Here is a 20,278-nt window from a genome sequence, read left to right as displayed (position 1 = left end):
CCAGTGGGTTGACAAACATTTTTAGCTTTTATAGTGGAAATATTTTGCTTTGAAAATTTTGACATAATGAAAAAAAAAAAATGTAAGATTTGTTTAGGCGTTGCTAACTGGTTCTTGTGGTGTTGCGCAGTAGTTGAAAGGTGGTTGCTAAGGTGACCAAGGTGGTTGCCATGGCATTGCTAAGTGGTTGCTAGGTGGTTGCTAAGGTGTTCAGGATGGTTGCTCCAGTGTTGCTATGTGTTCCGTAGGTGGTTCCTCAGGTGTTGCTAGGTGGTCCTGTCATGGTCAAATTGACCTGTTTTAAAGTTTGAAGATCTAGAAAACATAGTTAAAAGCATTTTATACTCAGTATGAAACTTTTTCTGCTTTTCTTAATTCGTTTACTCAAAATATAATATGAAAATGGTTCACTTCACATATTTGCATTCACCCCGGCAAAAACAAAAACTAAAATACAATTGCAATGTTATGTTTCAATCTTATGTAAAACTGTTGTTTTGAATGTTGGTCTTTCAAAAGTAATAGTAAAGCATTAAAAAAAAAGTTTTGCACTAATAAATTAGTGTAATAAATTAATAGTAATTTAGTAATAAATTATTTACATTGCTTGTTATTTTTTTTTTTTTCATTATATCTTTTGGATATTTAACCGTGCACCGGTGATCCGTCGTGTTATGTTTCCCATTGATAAGTGCTTCCTAAAGGCACAGCGCATGCACTGACCTATAGTTTTTAATATATATATATATATATATATATATATATATATATATATATATATATATATATATATATTATACATCTGTTTTTGTGTGTACAAGAGTGTAAATGGAAATTCATATTAATTGACACAATATTATTATTATTAGAAAAAAATTCAAAAGCAATTTTTGATTTCCTCTATTTGTCATAACTTTAATATGATACAGTGATTTATGCTTTCCAAATATACTAACCTACATCTATTGGGACTTCTACTGGAAACATACTCTAATATTGTGCTTCTTTTGTGTTTGTACAGTTAAATACACACTAGAATAGCACGGTTTGACTGGGTAGCACAATTCGACAGAACACCATTGCTGTTCCAGACAGGAGGATTAAAAGGGATCAGCTGTCTGTGGGACAGGAGAGGAGCAGCAGGAGCAGGAGTTTCTGGACGCAGCCTCTGTTTGGGGGTTTAATTTGAGGACTTTTATTATGAAAGGTAGCTGTAATAGAGGAAGTGGGTTCTTGTCCTCGTGCGGTTGTTTTGGTGTAGTCCGCAGCGCTGGGTGTGTGAGTGTGTAAATGAAGGTTAAAACAGGTTAGTGCGGCGGTTTAACAGTGAATTACTGTCATTTTTACACTGGATACGTTTAAAAGATAAAATTAACTTTATACTCAACTGACTGTAAAAACTAAACCTAAACCCACTGACATCTTTATCACACACACACACACACTGCAGCTCACCTGCCCTTTTACTGACACTGACACACACACACACACACACACACACACTGCAGCTCACCTGCCCTTCCTTACATTCATCCAGAGATCAGATACTGACCTTCTACTGACACACACACACACACACACACACACACACACAGTGCTGCTCGCCTCAGTTGACCACTTCAGAATTTCTGAATCAGTTTCTCTAAATTAGCTATTTTTAGGTTTATATTTGAGTACAATAAACATTGATATTTTATTCTATAAACTACAGACAACATTTCTCCCAAATTCCAAATAAAAATATTGTCATTTAAAGCATTTATCTGCAGAAAATAAGAAATGGCTAAAATAACAAAAAAAAAATGCAGATCTTTCAGATCCCAAAAAAAAAAAAAAAAAAAGAAAACAAGTTCATATTAATAAAGTTTTAAGAGTTCAGAAATCAATATTGACTCCTTTGGGATTGTTCCCTCAGGGAAATTAAGATTCCAGCTGCATCAGTACAACACACACAAATAAGGGAAATAAATAAATAGGAACAATGTAAAAAGTCCAGCAGGAGAGATATTAAAAGTTATTATTACGTTATGAAAATACCAGCACTACCACAGCTGTTCAATTTTAATTATAAATTTATCATATCTGTGCAATTGTAAGTTAATCATACATTTACCACATCTGTGCAATTTTAGTCAGATTCATCTCATCTGTGCAATTTTAATCGTGAATTCACCTCAGCTGTGCAATTTTAGTCAGAAATGTAAACTGTATCGTGAGATCACAATTTCGTTCCACCTCATGTACCACATAAGATGCGAATGACAATAAAATCTCCTTGAATCCTTGAAATGTGTCTTGGCTGTACAATTTTAGTCAAAAATATATCTCATCTGTGCAATTTTAATAATACATTTACCTTAGCTGTGCAGTTTTTTTTTCCTGACATTTACTTCAGCAATGTTATTCTTTTAGTAGTCTTTTGGTAAAAAAAAAAACATAGCAAGGGCTTCGTTGGCTCAGCTACTGTTACTATCATAGCCCTGTACAGCTTCTATCTTTCGTCAAAACAGACAGTTTGTGAGGAGAGTAAACGTCTCCTATTTACTGCTGCCATGTATGTAAAGTGGTCATATTCACCCATTGTAGCACACTTCTGTGGTACATCAGTTTCCTCAGAAATGACTCCACACATTTAGCTCTCTTTCAGATGCTTCTCCTTTATCAGTGAAGTGACATTGCTAGCTTTGCAGCAACTTAACTGATCAATAAAGAATTCCCTCTGCAAACGTTCCTGTTATCCGTGCTATCGATGTCCCTGATTAGTTGTTGCAGGGTTACTTTAAAGTGAGCAGAGTTTCTATTAAAAGGTCTGTCCCAAACTCAGAAAAGACAGCACCGTTAACCTCCATACAGGGGCTGTGTAGGTCAATACTGGCCACATTAAGCTTTATTTCCCAGTTTGCACTGCACAATTTAGTGTTTCTCAACTCTGATTCACTTAATTGAAAGGGCTTAGTGGGTAGTTTGCTATCAAGCTGATTTAGGGGTTTCTTGGAAAGTAGAAAAGTTGCGGCGCTGAAGTGCTTAGGTACTCAAGGACAGAAGTTCCAGAAAGTCTGAAAACGGGCTAAATGTGCTGCTTTCAATGTGACATTATTCCGACTGAATCATGCTTTTGTTAGGGAGGGTCTCTGAACTAGCCCAGGTTAAACTGTAAGCACTTTTTTAGTAGGAAAAATCAATCATTTTGTCACTCACATCCCTGGCCCTTGGGTCTACCGTAAGGACCAAGACTAATCTGTAATTGCACTACTTCTGCAGGGTTCCAGCAATGACAGCGGTGAACTTGTCGTTTGCTGCCTGTGGCTTTATGGGAATCTACCAGCTCGGAGCTGTGGGAGCGCTCCTGAGACACGGAGACAGGCTGCTGGCCTCTCTGAGAGCGTGTGCAGGGGCTTCAGCCGGAGCTTTGGTCGCCACTGTAGTCGTCACGGCCCCTGAGAAGCTGGAGGTGAGATTTGCAGGAGGCCATGAACTATACCAGTGGCAAATGTGCCATGTTTACAGTGTATAGTGCCCTATGTTGTCCATTTTATTTTTCAGCAAATTTTGTTTTATTTTTTGCTGTTTTCTATTTTTTAATGAAAGTAATGTTCTGAATGGCAGTGTTCTATATGTTAACCTATTATTGCAGTTAGGTTTAGCAATAGCAAAAATATGTAAAGGAGCAATCAGTAGGGAAAGAGAGCTGGGCAATTTTGTTACAAAAAAAACCCGATTTATTTATTCGATTTCGATTCTTTTTTTTTTCCCTCCTACTAAAATTCAATTAACAGATGACAAAGAAATGGTTAAAAACTGAGTTTACCTTTATTTTGGTTTCACTTAAATCTCTCCTTTGTGGTTCAAGTGCAGACCATACCATTATAAATAGTGAGAAAAATGTGTGTGTGTGTGTGTGTGTGTATAATAGTAAGTAATATTTTCACTGTTTTTCGCTACTGGCTCGGTACGTGTGGCTTTGTTTGGCTGCGTTTGGAGTGTTTGGCTTGTTGCTTTGTTTAGAAAATATGCGCAAGCTTGTCTGTAGGAGGCACCGGTAACCAGGGTACGACGAACAAACACTTAAGAAATTAGTAGTGTTTTCACATATTTTAGATAAAAAAAATGTCTATGTAAAGATGAAAAATTGTAATTATCATTTTGAAACTTGCATTAAAACTGTCATTCGAATTAATCGTGAAAATCGGCCAGCACTAGTTACAGCAGTCGAACACAAAAATTTCACAACACCAGATAGAGTTGGCTGTCCTGCCCACCCCTCCACAGTCGCCAAGCCGGAGGAGGGCGAGAAAAGAAGGACAGCAGGAGAGTTAGCTAGCTAGCTATGCTAAAATCCAAACAACCAACTTTTCCTTGAGTTACCATCTCTCTGGAGGCTCATTCCATGGAGCTGAACCCAGGCAAACAGCGCCGGAGTAGCTGTCGCTCCAGGCTCTGAACACGGGCAAACAACGCCGCATAGCCGGTTGTTTGGATTTTAGCCTAGCTAACTAGCTAACTCTCCTGCTGTCCTCCTTTCTTCGCCCTCCTCCGGCTGTTGGTAGTAGGAGGCCTGTCAAAAACCCTGGAGATATCAGCCAATGGCATTCGCTGAGGGAGGCGACCCTGACCCCGCCCCCAAACTGGCAAAACCACCAATTTCTGCATGTGAGTTCACTCAAGCAAAAACAGCAGACAAAAATAATTCGCATAGCGCAAAGTTAACAAGTGTTAATTTGAGATGAAAAATAAAACAAATAAAGAGCGATATTTTTTTCAGCGCACTCTATTTCCTTTTTTTTTTTGCTCGCGAGTTTCACATTTGTGCTTGTGAGAAGTAAATTTACACATACAAAATGTTAAAACACACAGGTTAATTTGTAAAATTTTTACCTGGTATTTTTGCACCCCCGACGTTTGACATTGATGTGATGCCATATGCTTCTCCTCTGCTGTGACTGATTGCAGTTAATTTTAGCATATGCATATGTAGCTTGACTGTGTTAGCCAGCATAGTCCAGATCACTTTAACTAACCTTACTTACCTAGCTAAGCTAAGGCTAGCTCAAAACTCAATAATCTCGGTTTTCTTATCCTTTCTTATCCTGTTTTCTTATCCAAACAGACCACTGACATGAATGCGAACACTTGTGTAACGAATGTGTTAATTAATTAAAAAGCTAACCTAGTGGTTGTGATAAATGATTTGGCTGAAATAGCTTAACTACCTGTTCAGGAGAGAAGTAGAAGATTGGCGTCTTGTAGTCCTTCTGGGATCAAAGCCCTACATTTAAAAAAAAATAAAAAACGGAGTACACCAGCAATTTTCAGCCTATCCTCTGTGTGTTGCAAAGCAAATGTACATTTGATTGCTGTGGAGAGTAATTTGGCTGATTTTTCCTGCTCTTTTCTCAAAAGAATAGAAAACCCTTTGACCCACAGAATCCATATGTTCATAATAGTGCATCCGTTCCATACGAATCCATACATTCATAAGTCAGTCAGCAGATGCTGACGCAGGTGCCCTTTGGTCCCTATTATTAAGCCTATATTATATTCCATTATGAGTTAATATTATTTCAAAAGGCCCCTTCCTACATTAATTTATTTTTTCTCGAGGCTCGCTTATTACATTTGTTTGCGTCATCATTCATATGTACATGACCAGCTCCAACCTCTCTTCGTCCATTACAGTTAAATTGGATGTTCTTATTTACTCTGCTTTAGGACTGACATATACGTGACCTCTTTTCTGGTTGAGTGCCCTTTTAGTGTGCCACGTTCCAAATGAACTCAGAGCTGAAATGTATTCATTTAATTGCAAATGCAAAAAAAATGCTGTTGTTTTTGTTACACCACAAAAAATACATATAACATATACATTTAAAATATAAAGTTTCTGCAGTCCTTTTAGGTTCTTAAATAAATTATAAGAACAGTGTCTACATATTACATTAAGCTATTTTATTAAAATAAAGGCACTTTTTATTTAAAGAAGCAATGTACAAATATTAATAAACAAATGGCAAAAATATAAAAATTGCTGCATCAGTTCAAGTTAAAGGCCTTATTTTCCTATAAATGTTGAGTACTTGTCTTTTAACATGATCTGTGTTTAATTTTATCGTCTGTATGTACTGATTTATAGAGGTTTATGTAACATTCTAAAGATACTAATTACAGATATCAAAAATACTTACATTTTGACATGTTTACATTAAGCTGTAATCTTTGAACAAATAAGTCAGAATAAGGTAAAAAGGTTTGCCATAACATGTCGTTGCAAATGAAGTGAAGCGTTATTTACACAGCCTTCACTAACCAAAGTGCTGTACATAAAAACGTCGAATGACTACACGTGAATACATACTAAATCAAAACACAGGTAAAAGAAATCACTTAATACATACAACTAAAACACAGGTAAAATAAATCACTTAATACATACAACTAAAACACAGGTAAAAGAAATCACTTCATACACACAACTAAAACACAGGTAAATAAATCACTTAATACATACAACTAAAACACAGGTAAATAAATCACTTAATACACACAACTAAAACACAGGTAAATAAATCACTTAATATATACAACTAAAACACAGGTAAAATAAATCACTTAATATATACAACTAAAACACAGGTAAAAGAAATCACTTCATACACACAACTAAAACACAGGTAAATAAATCACTTAATACATACAACTAAAACACAGGTAAATAAATCACTTAATACATACAACTAAAACACAGGTAAATAAATCACTTAATACATACAACTAAAACACAGGTAAAAGAAATCACTTCATACACACAACTAAAACACAGGTAAATAAATCACTTAATACATACAACTAAAACACAGGTAAAATAAATCACTTAATACATACAACTAAAACACAGGTAAATAAATCACTTAATATATACAACTAAAACACAGGTAAATAAATCACTTAATATATACAACTAAAACACAGGTAAAAGAAATCACTTAATACATACAACTAAAACACAGGTAAAAGAAATCACTTCATACACACAACTAAAACACAGGTAAATAAATCACTTAATACATACAACTAAAACACAGGTGAATAAATCACTTAATACATACAACTAAAACACAGGTAAATAAATCACTTAATACATACAACTAAAACACAGGTAAAAGAAATCACTTAATACATACAACTAAAACACAGGTAAAAGAAATCACTTAATACATACAACTAAAACACAGGTAAAAGAAATCACTTCATACACACAACTAAAACACAGGTAAATAAATCACTTAATACATACAACTAAAACACAGGTAAATAAATCACTTAATACATACAACTAAAACACAGGTAAAAGAAATCACTTCATACATACAACTAAAACACAGGTAAAAGAAATCACTTCATACATACAACTAAAACACAGGTAAAAGAAATCACTTCATACATACAACTAAAATACAGGTAAAAGAAATCACTTAATACATACAACTAAAACACAGGTAAAAGAAATCACTTCATACACACAACTAAAACACAGGTAAATAAATCACTTAATACATACAACTAAAACACAGGTAAATAAATCACTTAATACATACAACTAAAACACAGGTAAAATAAATCACTTAATACATACAACTAAAACACAGGTAAATAAATCACTTAATATATACAACTAAAACACAGGTAAATAAATCACTTAATATATACAACTAAAACACAGGTAAATAAATCACTTAATACATACAACTAAAACACAGGTAAATAAATCACTTAATATATACAACTAAAACACAGGTAAATAAATCACTTAATATATACAACTAAAACACAGGTAAAAGAAATCACTTAATACATACAACTAAAACACAGGTAAAAGAAATCACTTAAGTAACATATTAAAATAAGTAGCAAGACATAAAACACAGATAAGATATTTAGAATTTTTTGAATGACAGCTTTTTAAAAGAGTTTCAGTGAAGTTTCTCCAGCACCGAGGCTGCAGCAGTATTAGCATTAGCCACTAACCGCAGCACTAGCTTTTTCACCGTTCAGAGGTGATTATATTGGACTGTAGTCTGTGTGTTTACTGTGTTAAAACAAGCTACATGGGAAGAACCGCTAGCTGATAGCGCCCTGGGTTCCTCAGTGTAGCGCTATTGAGAGACGTTAGTAAATCGCTAGTAAATCTAAGCTTACTGGAAATAAATTGAAAGCACTTTACTTACCCAAATAAACAGTTTTCAGGAGGGATACTGTAGATTTACATCCAGCACTCATTTGACTTTGAAAGACAACCTTCTTTCTAGTGCCACTTAAAATTCACCTTATAAAACGGTGCGCCTTATTGTTCATAAAATATGGTAAATAATTGGCACACTTTTTGTCCTAAACATGCTAACTGTTCCCCTCTGTCTTCTGTTCTTCTGCAGCACTGTAAAGAGTTCACCTACAGGTTTGCTAGTAACGTCAGAAGACAGACGTTTGGTGCGGTGACCCCAGGATACGACTTCATGCTGGAGCTCAGGTAAAGTGAGAATGTGTGATGACAGCAGATGGTGGTGATTGTACAGATTTTTGGTAAGAGGTAAAATAATATGGGAAAAGTTGACTGAACCCAACCTAAAGCCCATTCAGCATTCCCAGATCATCAAAACAGAGCACATTCTGAAAGCACTCAGAGCTTCAATCACAGAGCGGGAATGGACTCTCTGGGTTAGAGCTCAGAGCCCGTAGCAGAGGTACAGTACACAGTAAAACAGTGTATTTTCACACTGAAAGCTGCTGAAACGTAGCAGTGGATGATAGCAGCATTAAACAATTTGAGTATAGATTACACTGCTCCTGCCATAGCTGCTACATAAATCAGCCAAATGGTGAATAATGGCATTGAAGGTACACTTTAGGTTCCTTTTAATGGAGGGTCATAATATAAACTTAATATGATGTGATGGTTCTACAATAGATTCTACAATAGATAGTTTTTTAATTAGTTGGTCAGTGTTTTAAGCCTACAAATGCATTCTTTTGTAACAGGATTTACAAAAAAAAAAAGATTTACAGAAAAAAATCCCCTTATACTGAGGAATATACACAGTACCAGGTCAAAATTTGGATGTCACCTTCTCATTCAATGTTTTTCTTTTTTTTTAATTTTCTACAATTAATATTAAAGACACCTAAACCAATTAAGGGACACGTGCTATTATGTAGCGAACAAATAAATTTATTTGTAGTATTTGTCCTCTACAATCCCCTGATCTAAACCTGATGAACTGAGATGGTGATTTGAGGTCATTTGGGATGGGCTGGAGCTTTACAGCATGAAGGAAAAGCAGTAGCTATTGTTCAGCACCTCCAAGAACTCCTTCAAGACTCTGAGAAAACTATTTCAGGTGACTCTGAAGACTCTGAGATTAAAATAGTGTGCAGATCTAAAACGTAGAAAATATAATATATAAGTATAAAACATATTCTGTTTTGTTTAACACTTTTTGTTTACTCATTCTGCATGCGTTCCAGTATAGCTTTAATATAGTCTTCAATATTAAATTTTCAATGTAAAAGTTAATCATAAAAGAAAAAAAAAAAGATAGAATGAGAAGAGGTGCGCCCACACTTTTGACTGATACTGTATGCTCTCGAGGCACAGCAGTGGAGTTTTATGAAACTTATGATATCAGAAATACAAAACTCTGAAGAGGGCTTTTAATTTAAAACGAGTCTTCCTACCTCTCTAGGAGACCTGTGTTTTAAAAAACAAACATTTTTTGAGGAGAGAAATCTGTGTTAACATCCAGCGCTCGTTTGACTTTTTTTTTATTATTACAGTTTTCTTTACTAGTGTACTTTTCTTTCCTTACTAGTGTCGCATAATGCACCTTATATTTTGCTGTATATTTTCTGTAGTAACTAATAACTTGATCAGGTAGCCATTTCACACACTCGCTCATATGTATTATACATTTATTAACATAAGTTATACCACTGTGTTTGGTCTTAAATTAAGCACATTGGGAAAATGGGATGATCTGTTGGGATTTTGTGAAAATACTTTTCTTACTTTTCTTTCTTTTGTTGAAGTTTTATAGAACAGCCTCTTTATATCTCTTTGTATCTCTCTCTATCACTGTGCATGTTTAAGTGGTTATCTAGTGGCAAATCTAGTGGCTTCCTATTGGGTATTCAGCATCACCAAAGAACTCTTTAAGTGCAGACATGCAAATTTCAGTTTAGTCTAGTTTTTGATGATTGCGAGGCCTCACACAACCTCTTGGTGAGTCCAAAGAGTTGTTTGAATAAATGAGGACTTTAAAGATCTCTGAATAAGTTGGGATAACTCTGGGTTTTCAAGTGATATGTTGATCTTGGGTGACATAAGGAGAATTTGCTAATTATTAGGTCTGGACTGCCCAGTGCTCAGTGGCATATCCTTCAGCTTATATTTTACACAGCAGGTGAAAGTGTCCCAAATCCAGTTTTCTCACGAAATCAGATGTTTATTTAATTTTTAATCTGACCCTTATATTGACAAAATATTTTGCTCTGTGTAAATGACCAATGATGCAAAATACCAACGCTTCACTTGAAGTTTCGGTTTCATCTTTGGCAGCATTACAGAAGCTATCAAGGAGTTCCAGTTCCTGATATTATTGAGCAGTGATTGGAACACAGCCGCTCCACACAGCATCCTTATGACCGGTGTTGTGCCGAATTCAGCACCCCGTCAGGAAAAGGGGGTAAGAGGGGATGCTGATTTCGGCACAACACCAGTCATAGTGACGCTGTGTGGAGCGGCTGTGTTCCAATCACTGCTAAATAATATCAGAAACTGGTATTATTATTTGACAAAAGTTTAATAAATTTCGTCATAGTTTTTGCGTTTTAAGTATTCTTTTTTATTTAATTTTTGTCTCGTTTTCATCATGAAAAATAGGTCGTCAGTGAAGATTTTTCGTCATAGTTTTCGTTAAAGAAAGGAACACTTGCGTGACTTTAGTTTCCACCTGTGTTCGGTTTTCCGCCTATTCTTAGGCTCTTTATCTCCTTATAAGGGCATTTATTTCCGGCCACATCCCAATTAACTAGCAGGTGCAGCAGTAGTTTGATCCCTCATGAGGAGCAGTGTGTTTATTTATTTATTTTTTCCTTTCTCCTTGGGTTTACCTACTTTGAGATCAACTGTTCTACAAGTGGGTTCAACAACCCTCTGGGCTGGAGAGCTACTAGTCTGTAGCACTACATCCCTTTACACTACATTTTCCAAAACAGATTTTTTTTTTTTACCACGGCCAAACTTAATTGCAGACCCCTGAAATAGGGTGTCAGAATGGTATATTTTTTATACTTCTTTACAATCAAACACACTCAGATTAATTCTATCTGGATGGAGAGATTTATCTGAATAGGATTATTTATTTTTTGAATGATGAGAAGCCGGAATGAATACGAGCTGAAATGAAATAGGAGCAACCATGATATTTTTTTAATGTCAAGAGTAGAAGGTACAGATAATTGTGGGAAAAAATGTAATGAGTAGAAAACAGAAAAAAAATGTCTAAAAATAGAAAACCCATTAAAGTTTCTATAAGATAACATAGTATTTGCACTTTGTTACTTGACACCTCTGGTTACTTCTCAATCCCACTACTTATATTCTCCTTTTTTCTAAAATGCATGTTTCTGATCTGACTTTTCTAACTTTTCTCTTTTGAATTGCTGTAAATCGGAAATGTAATGAATTTTAATACCACAAATAGAAGTGGCCCAATTCTTCTTGACCTCAAAGTAGATGCACCATAGTGCTCCAAGTCAAGCCAGGCTGGTCAAACACCTTTGCGTTTCTGGGTCCTTGAAGTTTAATGGTGAAACGGGCGGTCAGCTGCTTTCCGTTTATTGTGCATCCATTATTATGCATGTTTTCCCCCCTGCTGGCAGAGCCTGGCTCGTAAAACAGATGAATATGCCTGTAAATTAACTTAATCGGCCCAATGAAACTCACATTCACACTTCTGCGGCTATGCGCTTTTTCCCTTACCCAGCTTTTTTGGCACGGTGGATTTTCCAGAACCGTAGGGCGGATAAATGTCGAGCAGGTGTGTGTGTGTGTGTGTGTATTTGTGTGTGTGTGAGTAAGACTCTGTCGAAGAACAGGAGTGAGAAACTGAGGCTGATGTTTTAGTAGGGGCAAATGTCCTTGGGTGTGGAGGATTGACGCTATGCAGTTACAACATAATTGTGTGTGTGTGTGTTTGTTTTGTGAGACAGGCAGAGAAAGAAAGAGCGAGAGTGAGAGAAAGAACGAGAGAGAGGGGTAGAGAGTGCAAAAGAGATGGAGAACAAGCCTGCCTTGACCTTGGGCTAAATTGATGCACACCCTCCAGAACGTGTCCATTTCGTCTTCACATGAAATATGAATCACCGCTGCTGTTTCGGGGGCACCACAAGTGTATCTGCAGCTCAAGCCGTATTAGGCCTGTCAGAGGAAGAGGAGATGCTGAAGAAAAAGCTGTCCCTGGGCCGGCGAGAATCAGCCTTGAACGTTTCCAAGATAGTGCCATTCCAGTGCTCAAACGTGTCATGGCCGTCCGTCGTGATATTAGGAGATATCCGTGCTGTGATATTATTACACGCCTTTCCGTTTCTCAAGAAGCGGAAAAAAAATATCTGAGCTGTTCTTAAACTCTAGAGTGGCCTCGTGCTGCGAGCCCTTACTGATGGGCCCAGTCCCAATTCTCATTTGTACCCTTACCACATGATTCTAAGTGTCACTCTTGCCCTTAGAACCCTTAGAGTATCAATTACAGTGGATTAATTATTTATTATCCACTCCTGATTCTTCAGTGACAGGAATCTGAAGCTAGCTATTCACTGTTTAGCTTCTTGTTCCAATTTTCCAGTTCCACCTTAAACAATGCAGCAGCCTCAGTTGCCACAATGGAACTGGAACTTTACCATTGAAGGTGGAACGAGAAACAGGAAAGCTAGCTGGCTAGATACTGAGAAATAGTACTAGTGATTTCTTATCATTCTAAAAAGGTAATTAAATGGTTATTATAGTTTTGAGTGTTTTTTTGGTCGCCTGTGCAGCTTTCTTCCTACTGGTTTCTTATAAATCTCCATTTGGCCCTATTCCTCATACATTTATTGGATATACTAATACTCCTTATATTTGTTTGTCCAAGATCAGAAAGCTCAAACAGAAACTTACAGTATTTAGTTTTTTGTTTGCATTTAGAGCAATAAATATTCAAAATATGGTTAGATTTTCACTCATTAACAATTTTGTAATTTAGAGGATTCAGTGGTATTTGGAAGAAATATAAACACAGGGAAAAAATCATATACAGCTCTGGAAAAATAAATAAGAGACGACTCAAAAAGGATGAGTTTCTTTGATTTTACCAAATTGAAAACCTCTGGAATATAATCAAGAGATAGATGGATGATCACAAGCCATCAAACCAAACTAAACTGTTTGAATTTTTGCTCCAGGAGTAAAGGCACAAGTTATCCAAAAGCAGTGTGTAAGACTGGTGGAGGAGATGATGCAAGATGCATGAAAAGAGTGATTAAAACCAGGGTTAGTTCACCAAATATTGATTTCTGAACTCTTAAAACTTTATGAATATAAACTTGAACTTGCATTATTTCAGGTCTGAAAGCTCTGCATCTTTTTTTGTTATTTCAGCCCTTTCTCATTTTCTGCAACAAAAAAAAAGCTCTAAATGACAATATTTTTATTTGGAATTGGAATTTGGGAGAATTGTTGTTGAGAAACTGTGTTGTCTTAATTGTCTAGGTTCATTTTCAACACGAAATTTACCTAAACACACCTTACTTCCAGACCACCACACCCATCAGTATAAATGTATTCCTAAATTCTGATGGTATTTTAACATTGCCGAGGGCAAGACGTGAAAATAGACTGTTGACGGGGTGTAAGATAGCAACAAGCATCGGTGTATAATACGGCCCTATATGAAGTAGATGAGATCTTGTGAGCTAGTTTGGAATGGAAGGCACAAACCCAGGTTTCTCCTGGCACCCCTCAGTCAAAGCCACTTTTAAATGTGTTCAGTTCCATCAGCAGCTCACCTAAACCCCTAATGTTAGATGATAACTGTAATTAACACTAGGAGACTCCCATGCGAAGAGCTTGGTTTTAAGCAGATGTTTTATTGAACAGAGTGATGTAAATTTAGTACGCTCTGTATGCACTTTATTTGTTTTACTATAATATTACAGTTTCACAACACTCACTGCCCAGATACTGAGCTACTTAATTCTAATTTGCACAGGTGTCTAAAACCTGTCAACTGCAGGTTTTTTTTTCTTTTTCTCCCCAAAAATGTCACTAATGCAACACCATCAGACAGCTAAATGTGCATAGGGGATAACACTAACTGCACAACCTGTTAACAGATGTCTGCGCTGGCTTGCGTCATGCTAAATGATGCAGGAGGGCCTGTATCCTATCCACCCAGAAAAAAGAGAGAGAGAGGGAGAGAGAGAGAGAGAGAGAGAGACAGAGAGAGAGAGAGAGAGAGAGAGAGAGAGAGAGAGAGAGTGTGGACAAAGTCAGTTATGCTCTCTTGGACTTTTTTCACCCAAGTTGCACCCAGAAAGAAGTGTGGGATTGCAATGCAATTCTGAAAGAAGGCAACTGTTACTAGGAACAATAAATGATAAATTAGCTGAATTGTCGCAGGAGACCATTAGGAACCTCTACAACTCCATGACGATATATCTCATGCAGTAGATAGATAGATAGATAGATAGATAGATAGATAGATAGATAGATAGATAGATAGATAGATAGATAGATAGATAGATAGATAGATAGATAGATTTTTTTTTATATTTTTCTGCTAAACAGGTAATCACTGGGCTTCAGTTAGGTTGCTGACCATAGCTGAGTACTACCACTAATGTAGAAAAGATGGACATTATGGAGATTGAAATGTCCACTGTGCCACTGTGTGTCAATCTGGCAACCCTTGTAAGCTTTGCATCTGGTAAGGAGATAATTGTAAATTGGCTTCCTGTAGCCATTTCACTTTATTCCAGCTATTCCAGCTGTACAGTGACCCCATATTATCTTAAAGCGCTGCTCATAAAGAATAGCCGCCACCATCCATCTGGAGGAAAAATCGTTGAAAGTGATTCTCAAGCTAAATCGACGCCTCCTGTGTTGTTACCTGAGTGACTCGGCCAAACAGATTGTGTAATTATGAGACGGTGTTTGGGAAAATTTCTTGTCTGCCGAGGTTGTTAATTATGCAGAGATGACAAACGAGCATCTGTCTTGCTGTTGCACTCCAGAGACGGCATCGAAGACATCCTCCCCGCCAATGCCCACCTGTTAGCCAATGAACGCCTCCACATTTCCATAACCAACTCCAAGATGGGCAAGAACAACATGGTGTCCAGCTTCACCTCCAGAGACGAGCTCATTAAGGTACTTACATCTCATCTTTAAGAAACTCCTGAAGACAGAGCTCTTCAAAGAGCACTTACTCTCTTAACACCTCTAACACACTAACTACTTCTAACCTCATTTCCTTCTTCCCCTCCTTCACTCCTCTATCCTATTATTCCCCTTGACCTCCTTTTATCCCTATCCAAAGATGTTTTTCCTTTAAACTTATTTTACATTGTACTTGACTATTGTAAGTCGCTTTGGACAAAAGCGTCTGCCAAATGTAATGTAATGTAATGTAATGTAATCTTTACCCTTAGAGTCGTCGTCATGATCACAGCCATCAAACATAAAACATAGCAGTGTTAGAAAAGATCTACAGTAATACCACAGCAATCTGGATTTCCTTCTGTTTTTACAAATATTTCAGTACACACTGAGCATTAAAACTTAGTAGGGAGCGATAGTATCTTATAAAGAGAGACATCAGCACACCACGAAGAAGGAAAATGAAGAACTGAAAACGACAAATTTACAGATTTTGATTCTAAACACAGCATTACGTGTCTTTTATAGAACAGTATAATCTGTGTTACAGACTGTTTAGCTCAAAAAATAGGACCAAGAGTTGCTTATATCAATCTAAATTTTTAATCATTTATTCTTCCTGGTAGTTTCCGGCCATTTCCTTCTAGATGCAACTATCTTTGCAGCTATTCTGACAAGGAGTGTATAGAATTATTACATTATTTTCCGTACTATAAGGCACTTGAAATCCTTTCATTTTCCCAATGGCTAGCGCTAGCGGCTAGGGGTGTGACGAGACACTAATATCACGAGACGAGACAAGATTTAAAAATAAAATTTTATTTTCAAAAATGAAAAATGGCTTTTGAAAAATTAGTTTTATTTGACAAAATCATATAATGCACACTTAACAGACTGCTTTCTCTCACACATTGTTTCTATAAGATATTTTATATAGTGCAAACAATAAGTGCAAACCACAACCAGTCATATTAAGCCTATGGTTTGTGTTTTTTTCACGAGAGAAATCTGTGAAGATGAACATACAGTTTTGTTTACGTAGCTTAGCTTTTGGTTACCTGCTCACCACCACCCAGCGGTGAAACCTGCTAAATTAGAAGTAAAACATGGCGACACCCGGGTTCCTTACTAGTGACGCATAATCCGCCCTAAAATCCAGTGCACCTTATGTATGAAAATAGACTAGAAAATAGACGTTCATTGGTAGTGTGCCTTATAATCCAGTGCGAAAAATAAAGTGTGAAAAATATACATTTTAGAATATAATTTCTATATTGTTCATATTATTTTCATTTCATCTTTGCCTTGTTGTTGTGTATTCACTCTCACACCTCCTCCTCACAGCTCTTTGTTTCCCTAGTCTAATATATGCCTCATATTTATATTGTTCTTGAAGGTCCTTTTGGCCAGCAGCTTCGTGCCCGTTTATGCTGGAATGAAGCCAGTGGAATTCCAAGGCCAGGTAATGGGTTTGAGTGTACTCAAGCCTTTCAGCTCTAAATACCAGCTGTGCGGGTGTGTGATTCACGGCGTACGGCTCTGGAACAGCCTATTCTGAGCTATTCCTCAGATGTATGGGCAGCGGATATGGGCACTGCACTTTAGGAGTTCAGCTTGTACCTCTATCTGACAGAATACTCCTGTAAAACTGACACCGGGGGGGCCGGTGGGGGATTTTCCTGTATAACTGAGGTTGGCTGACATTTAAGTACTGACTCGTATTTAGAACATTTTTATTTTTCAGCAAATAAAACAGGCTATTTTTAAGGAGTATAAAAAACACAAATCTCTATTTATTTGAAAAAGTTAGGCAGGACAAATTTTATTATAGGCTGATAAAAATAATGAAACATTTTTGTAGGTCAGTGATAACATTAGAGAAAATATTATATCAGCATTTACAGATGAGTTTGATTCATGGTGAAAATATTATTAGAGCACAGATACTGCATTGTCAAGAACAGTTTATTTATTTATATTTCTATTTAAGTTACTGTTACCTTTTGAGATAATTATACGCAGTGTTTTCTTTTTATATGTTGTCTTTCTCACCATAATTTCAAGCATATTTTGAACATATTTCATGTTTTACTCTAATAGAAATGGATAGACGGGGGTTTTACTGACAGTCTTCCAATCCTTCCTGTGGGACGTACCATCACAGTGTCCCCGTTCAGTGGACCACAGGACATCTGCCCGCGTCACGCCGGCCGCAGGAAGTTACACCTCAGACTGGCTAATATGAACATTATAGTGAGTTCCACCTTTTTGTTAACAGACCTTTAGCCTCAAGTAAGCTTGATTTTAGCTATACTTTTTAAATTAGGAATAAATAAAAAAAAAATCCTAAGACTAGTTTAGAATAGACAACTCAACTCAAGACATCTGGCAAACAGGGACCTTGTGGTTACGGGGAAACTGACCAATGATTAAAGGGCTAGGGATTCATGTCGTCGCTGTCCAATGAAAAACACTTTACTTCATTTTTGTCGATTTTTAGTTTACTACATCATTTGAACAGACAAATTGTCCCTTACACTGTGCCAAAATTTCTTGATGAAAGGACCAATAGAAACTCTTCAAAATGACCTGAAATAAATTCTGTTTACATTGACTTCCATTGAAAGTTTACAAGGTTTTTTCTCTCTCCTGTAAAGTTGCTGTTTTGGAGATAAGTGTTTTTCATTGGACAACGATGATATATAGTTATAATTCTGATATTCAAGACACATTAAGTGATCAGGTGTAAACAGGTTCTAAAGCTACATTTACAAAGTAGGGACACTTCAGTATGAAGTACTGAAATAAAAATCTAATACATAAAGTGGAAAGAAAAAAAGTATTTAACATTTTTGGGATTTCATGGTTTTCTGCATAAATTTGTCATAAAATGTGATTTGATCTTCAAATCTTAGATCCTCTAAAACCTCTTTTTGGCCATACATGGCTCACATACACTTATCCTTCTTGTGCAGCGCAAACGTAAAAAGTATAAGTGTTTATTATCAGTGAAATTAACTGTACTTCACACTTGTATTTAGAATTGTAATTAGACTCCGGGTTCACTATTGTTATCTATAATCATTTCTACAAGCTTTTTCTTTTATTCTCTTTTCCCACAGTTTTCTAAGGATAATATTGTGAGACTGAACCAGGCCCTGTTTCCTCCGCCGCTGTCCAGACTGCAAGCAATACACCAGGAAGGCTACGAGGACGCTCTGCGCTTTCTGAGAACTGAAGGCTGGATTCAGTAATAAGCCTTATTCCTGAAGTGTCTTATTTTAGGGTTTTTAACTCATCTGAGAAAAAAAGCATTTTTAATAAGGATTTTATAAAATGTTCATCAGAACATGTTTTGTTTTAAAGGGGCTGTGATTGAAACAGTAAATTATTATTATTATTATTATTATTATTATTATTATTTATTCTGAATTGAAAAAGCCGGTGTAAATGTTTTAAAATAAAATATTATTTATATATATATATATATATATATATATATATATATATATACACTTCTTATATATTGGAAACTGACTGGATGTTCTGGTCATTTGGTTTAGCCAAAAGTTCTGCCGTAACTCAAATGCTTTGTAATCGATTTACCAAGACAGATTTGGCCTGAAGTGTGATTTACACCACTAATATTAATATAAACTAATCTAATGCTGATATTTCTTAAAAAAAAAAAAAAAACTCTTAAAAACTGAATTGCATGAAGCAATATGCTTAAAGAAAAGATTTATAGTTTAAGCAGTTAAAGTAATGCTGTTGTTTTTGTTCTTAAAGGAGAACTCCAGTGTGAAATAGACTTTATGTGTAGTAAAACATGATAAAGAGTACTAATCTTTGTTGAATAGCCCACCTCCACTCTCGGGCAGCTTTCTAAGATCCAGCAATTTTATATAGTTTTGTCCAAACAGGCTAGAATGGGTTTTAATGGGGCATATTTTTCCCCTCCAGATAAATCGCTTTTTACACTGTTATTCAGGCTCAAAGTAGCTCCACCCTTCATTGGTAGAATCTGGAGAGCTCTGACATTTAAAACGAGACATTAATAACTTTAAAAGTGCAGAAGAAGCTTATTAAAAAACACTGTTTACAACCCGTAGCATGGGATGTGTGCTGTGCTCCGACTGCAGCTAAATAAACAGACGAAATAACAGAGGAGAAGGTGAAGGAAAAAAAAGACAGAATGGTTCCTTACATGCTCCTCACTCTACTGATCATGACTTTACTTTAAGATGGCGGCACCCGAAGATGTAGCTTATGCTACAGGTTTTAAACATTGGTTTTAATAAACTTTTTTGTGCACTTTTAAAGTTCTTAATGCCTCGTTTTAGATGTCAGAGTTCACCGGATTCTACCAATGAGGTGTGGAGCTACTTTGAGTCTGGATAACAGTGTAAAAAGTGATTCATCTACGGGGGAAAAATATGCCCCATATCATCCATTCATCCATAAAAGGTCTTTGGACAGACAGAATAAAATTACTGGATCTCGGAAAGCTGCGGGAGCGCAGAGGTGGGCTATTTAACAAAGATTAGTACTCTTTATCATGTTTTACTACACCAAAGGTCCATTTTACACCAGAGTTCTCCTTTAGTAATGCGCCACAAACATGCTCATCACTCTAATGGTGACAATATGAGAATGAGATTACTTATGTTGGCTGGTATAAATAAATACATTGTTTGAGAGTATCTATAATTTTTGTATTTTTCTGTTATAATTTAAAAAAATATATATCAAAAATGAATTTTTTGGTTATCGGTATTGAGAATTTTAAAACAATACCTAGCCATAGTTTTGAGT

The 20,278-nt window shown here is 36.1% G+C and overlaps 1 protein-coding gene across 1 annotated transcript; it reads left to right on the top strand.

The window, feature by feature from the left end:
- The first annotated feature begins 1,220 nt into the window (after nucleotides 1–1,220).
- pnpla4 (patatin-like phospholipase domain containing 4) lies at nucleotides 1,221–19,292 on the top strand. Its single transcript, XM_007253148.4, has 7 exons — nucleotides 1,221–1,306; nucleotides 3,262–3,451; nucleotides 8,427–8,521; nucleotides 15,319–15,454; nucleotides 16,860–16,925; nucleotides 17,564–17,716; nucleotides 18,586–19,292. The coding sequence occupies exons 2-7, from the start codon at nucleotides 3,272–3,274 to the stop codon at nucleotides 18,715–18,717; spliced, it is 762 nt and encodes a 253-aa protein (XP_007253210.2). The 5' UTR covers nucleotides 1,221–1,306; nucleotides 3,262–3,271; the 3' UTR covers nucleotides 18,718–19,292.
- The last annotated feature ends 986 nt before the right edge of the window (nucleotides 19,293–20,278 follow it).

The sequence above is a fragment of the Astyanax mexicanus genome, chromosome 21, assembly GCF_023375975.1.
Source record: "Astyanax mexicanus isolate ESR-SI-001 chromosome 21, AstMex3_surface, whole genome shotgun sequence".
Taxonomy (NCBI): domain Eukaryota; kingdom Metazoa; phylum Chordata; class Actinopteri; order Characiformes; family Acestrorhamphidae; genus Astyanax; species Astyanax mexicanus.
Note: the sequence above shows the minus strand (reverse complement) of the source record. Positions and strands in the feature narration are given on the sequence as shown.

Bases quoted from the DNA above. Each gene is read 5' to 3' on its own strand.
- pnpla4 (XM_007253148.4), top strand. From the start codon at position 3,272: ATGACAGCGGTGAACTTGTCGTTTGCTGCCTGTGGCTTTATGGGAATC. The intron at 16,926-17,563 runs GTAATGGGTTTG...TTACTCTAATAG, and splicing joins CAGTGGAATTCCAAGGCCAG to AAATGGATAGACGGGGGTTT. The intron at 17,717-18,585 runs GTGAGTTCCACC...CTTTTCCCACAG, and splicing joins TGGCTAATATGAACATTATA to TTTTCTAAGGATAATATTGT.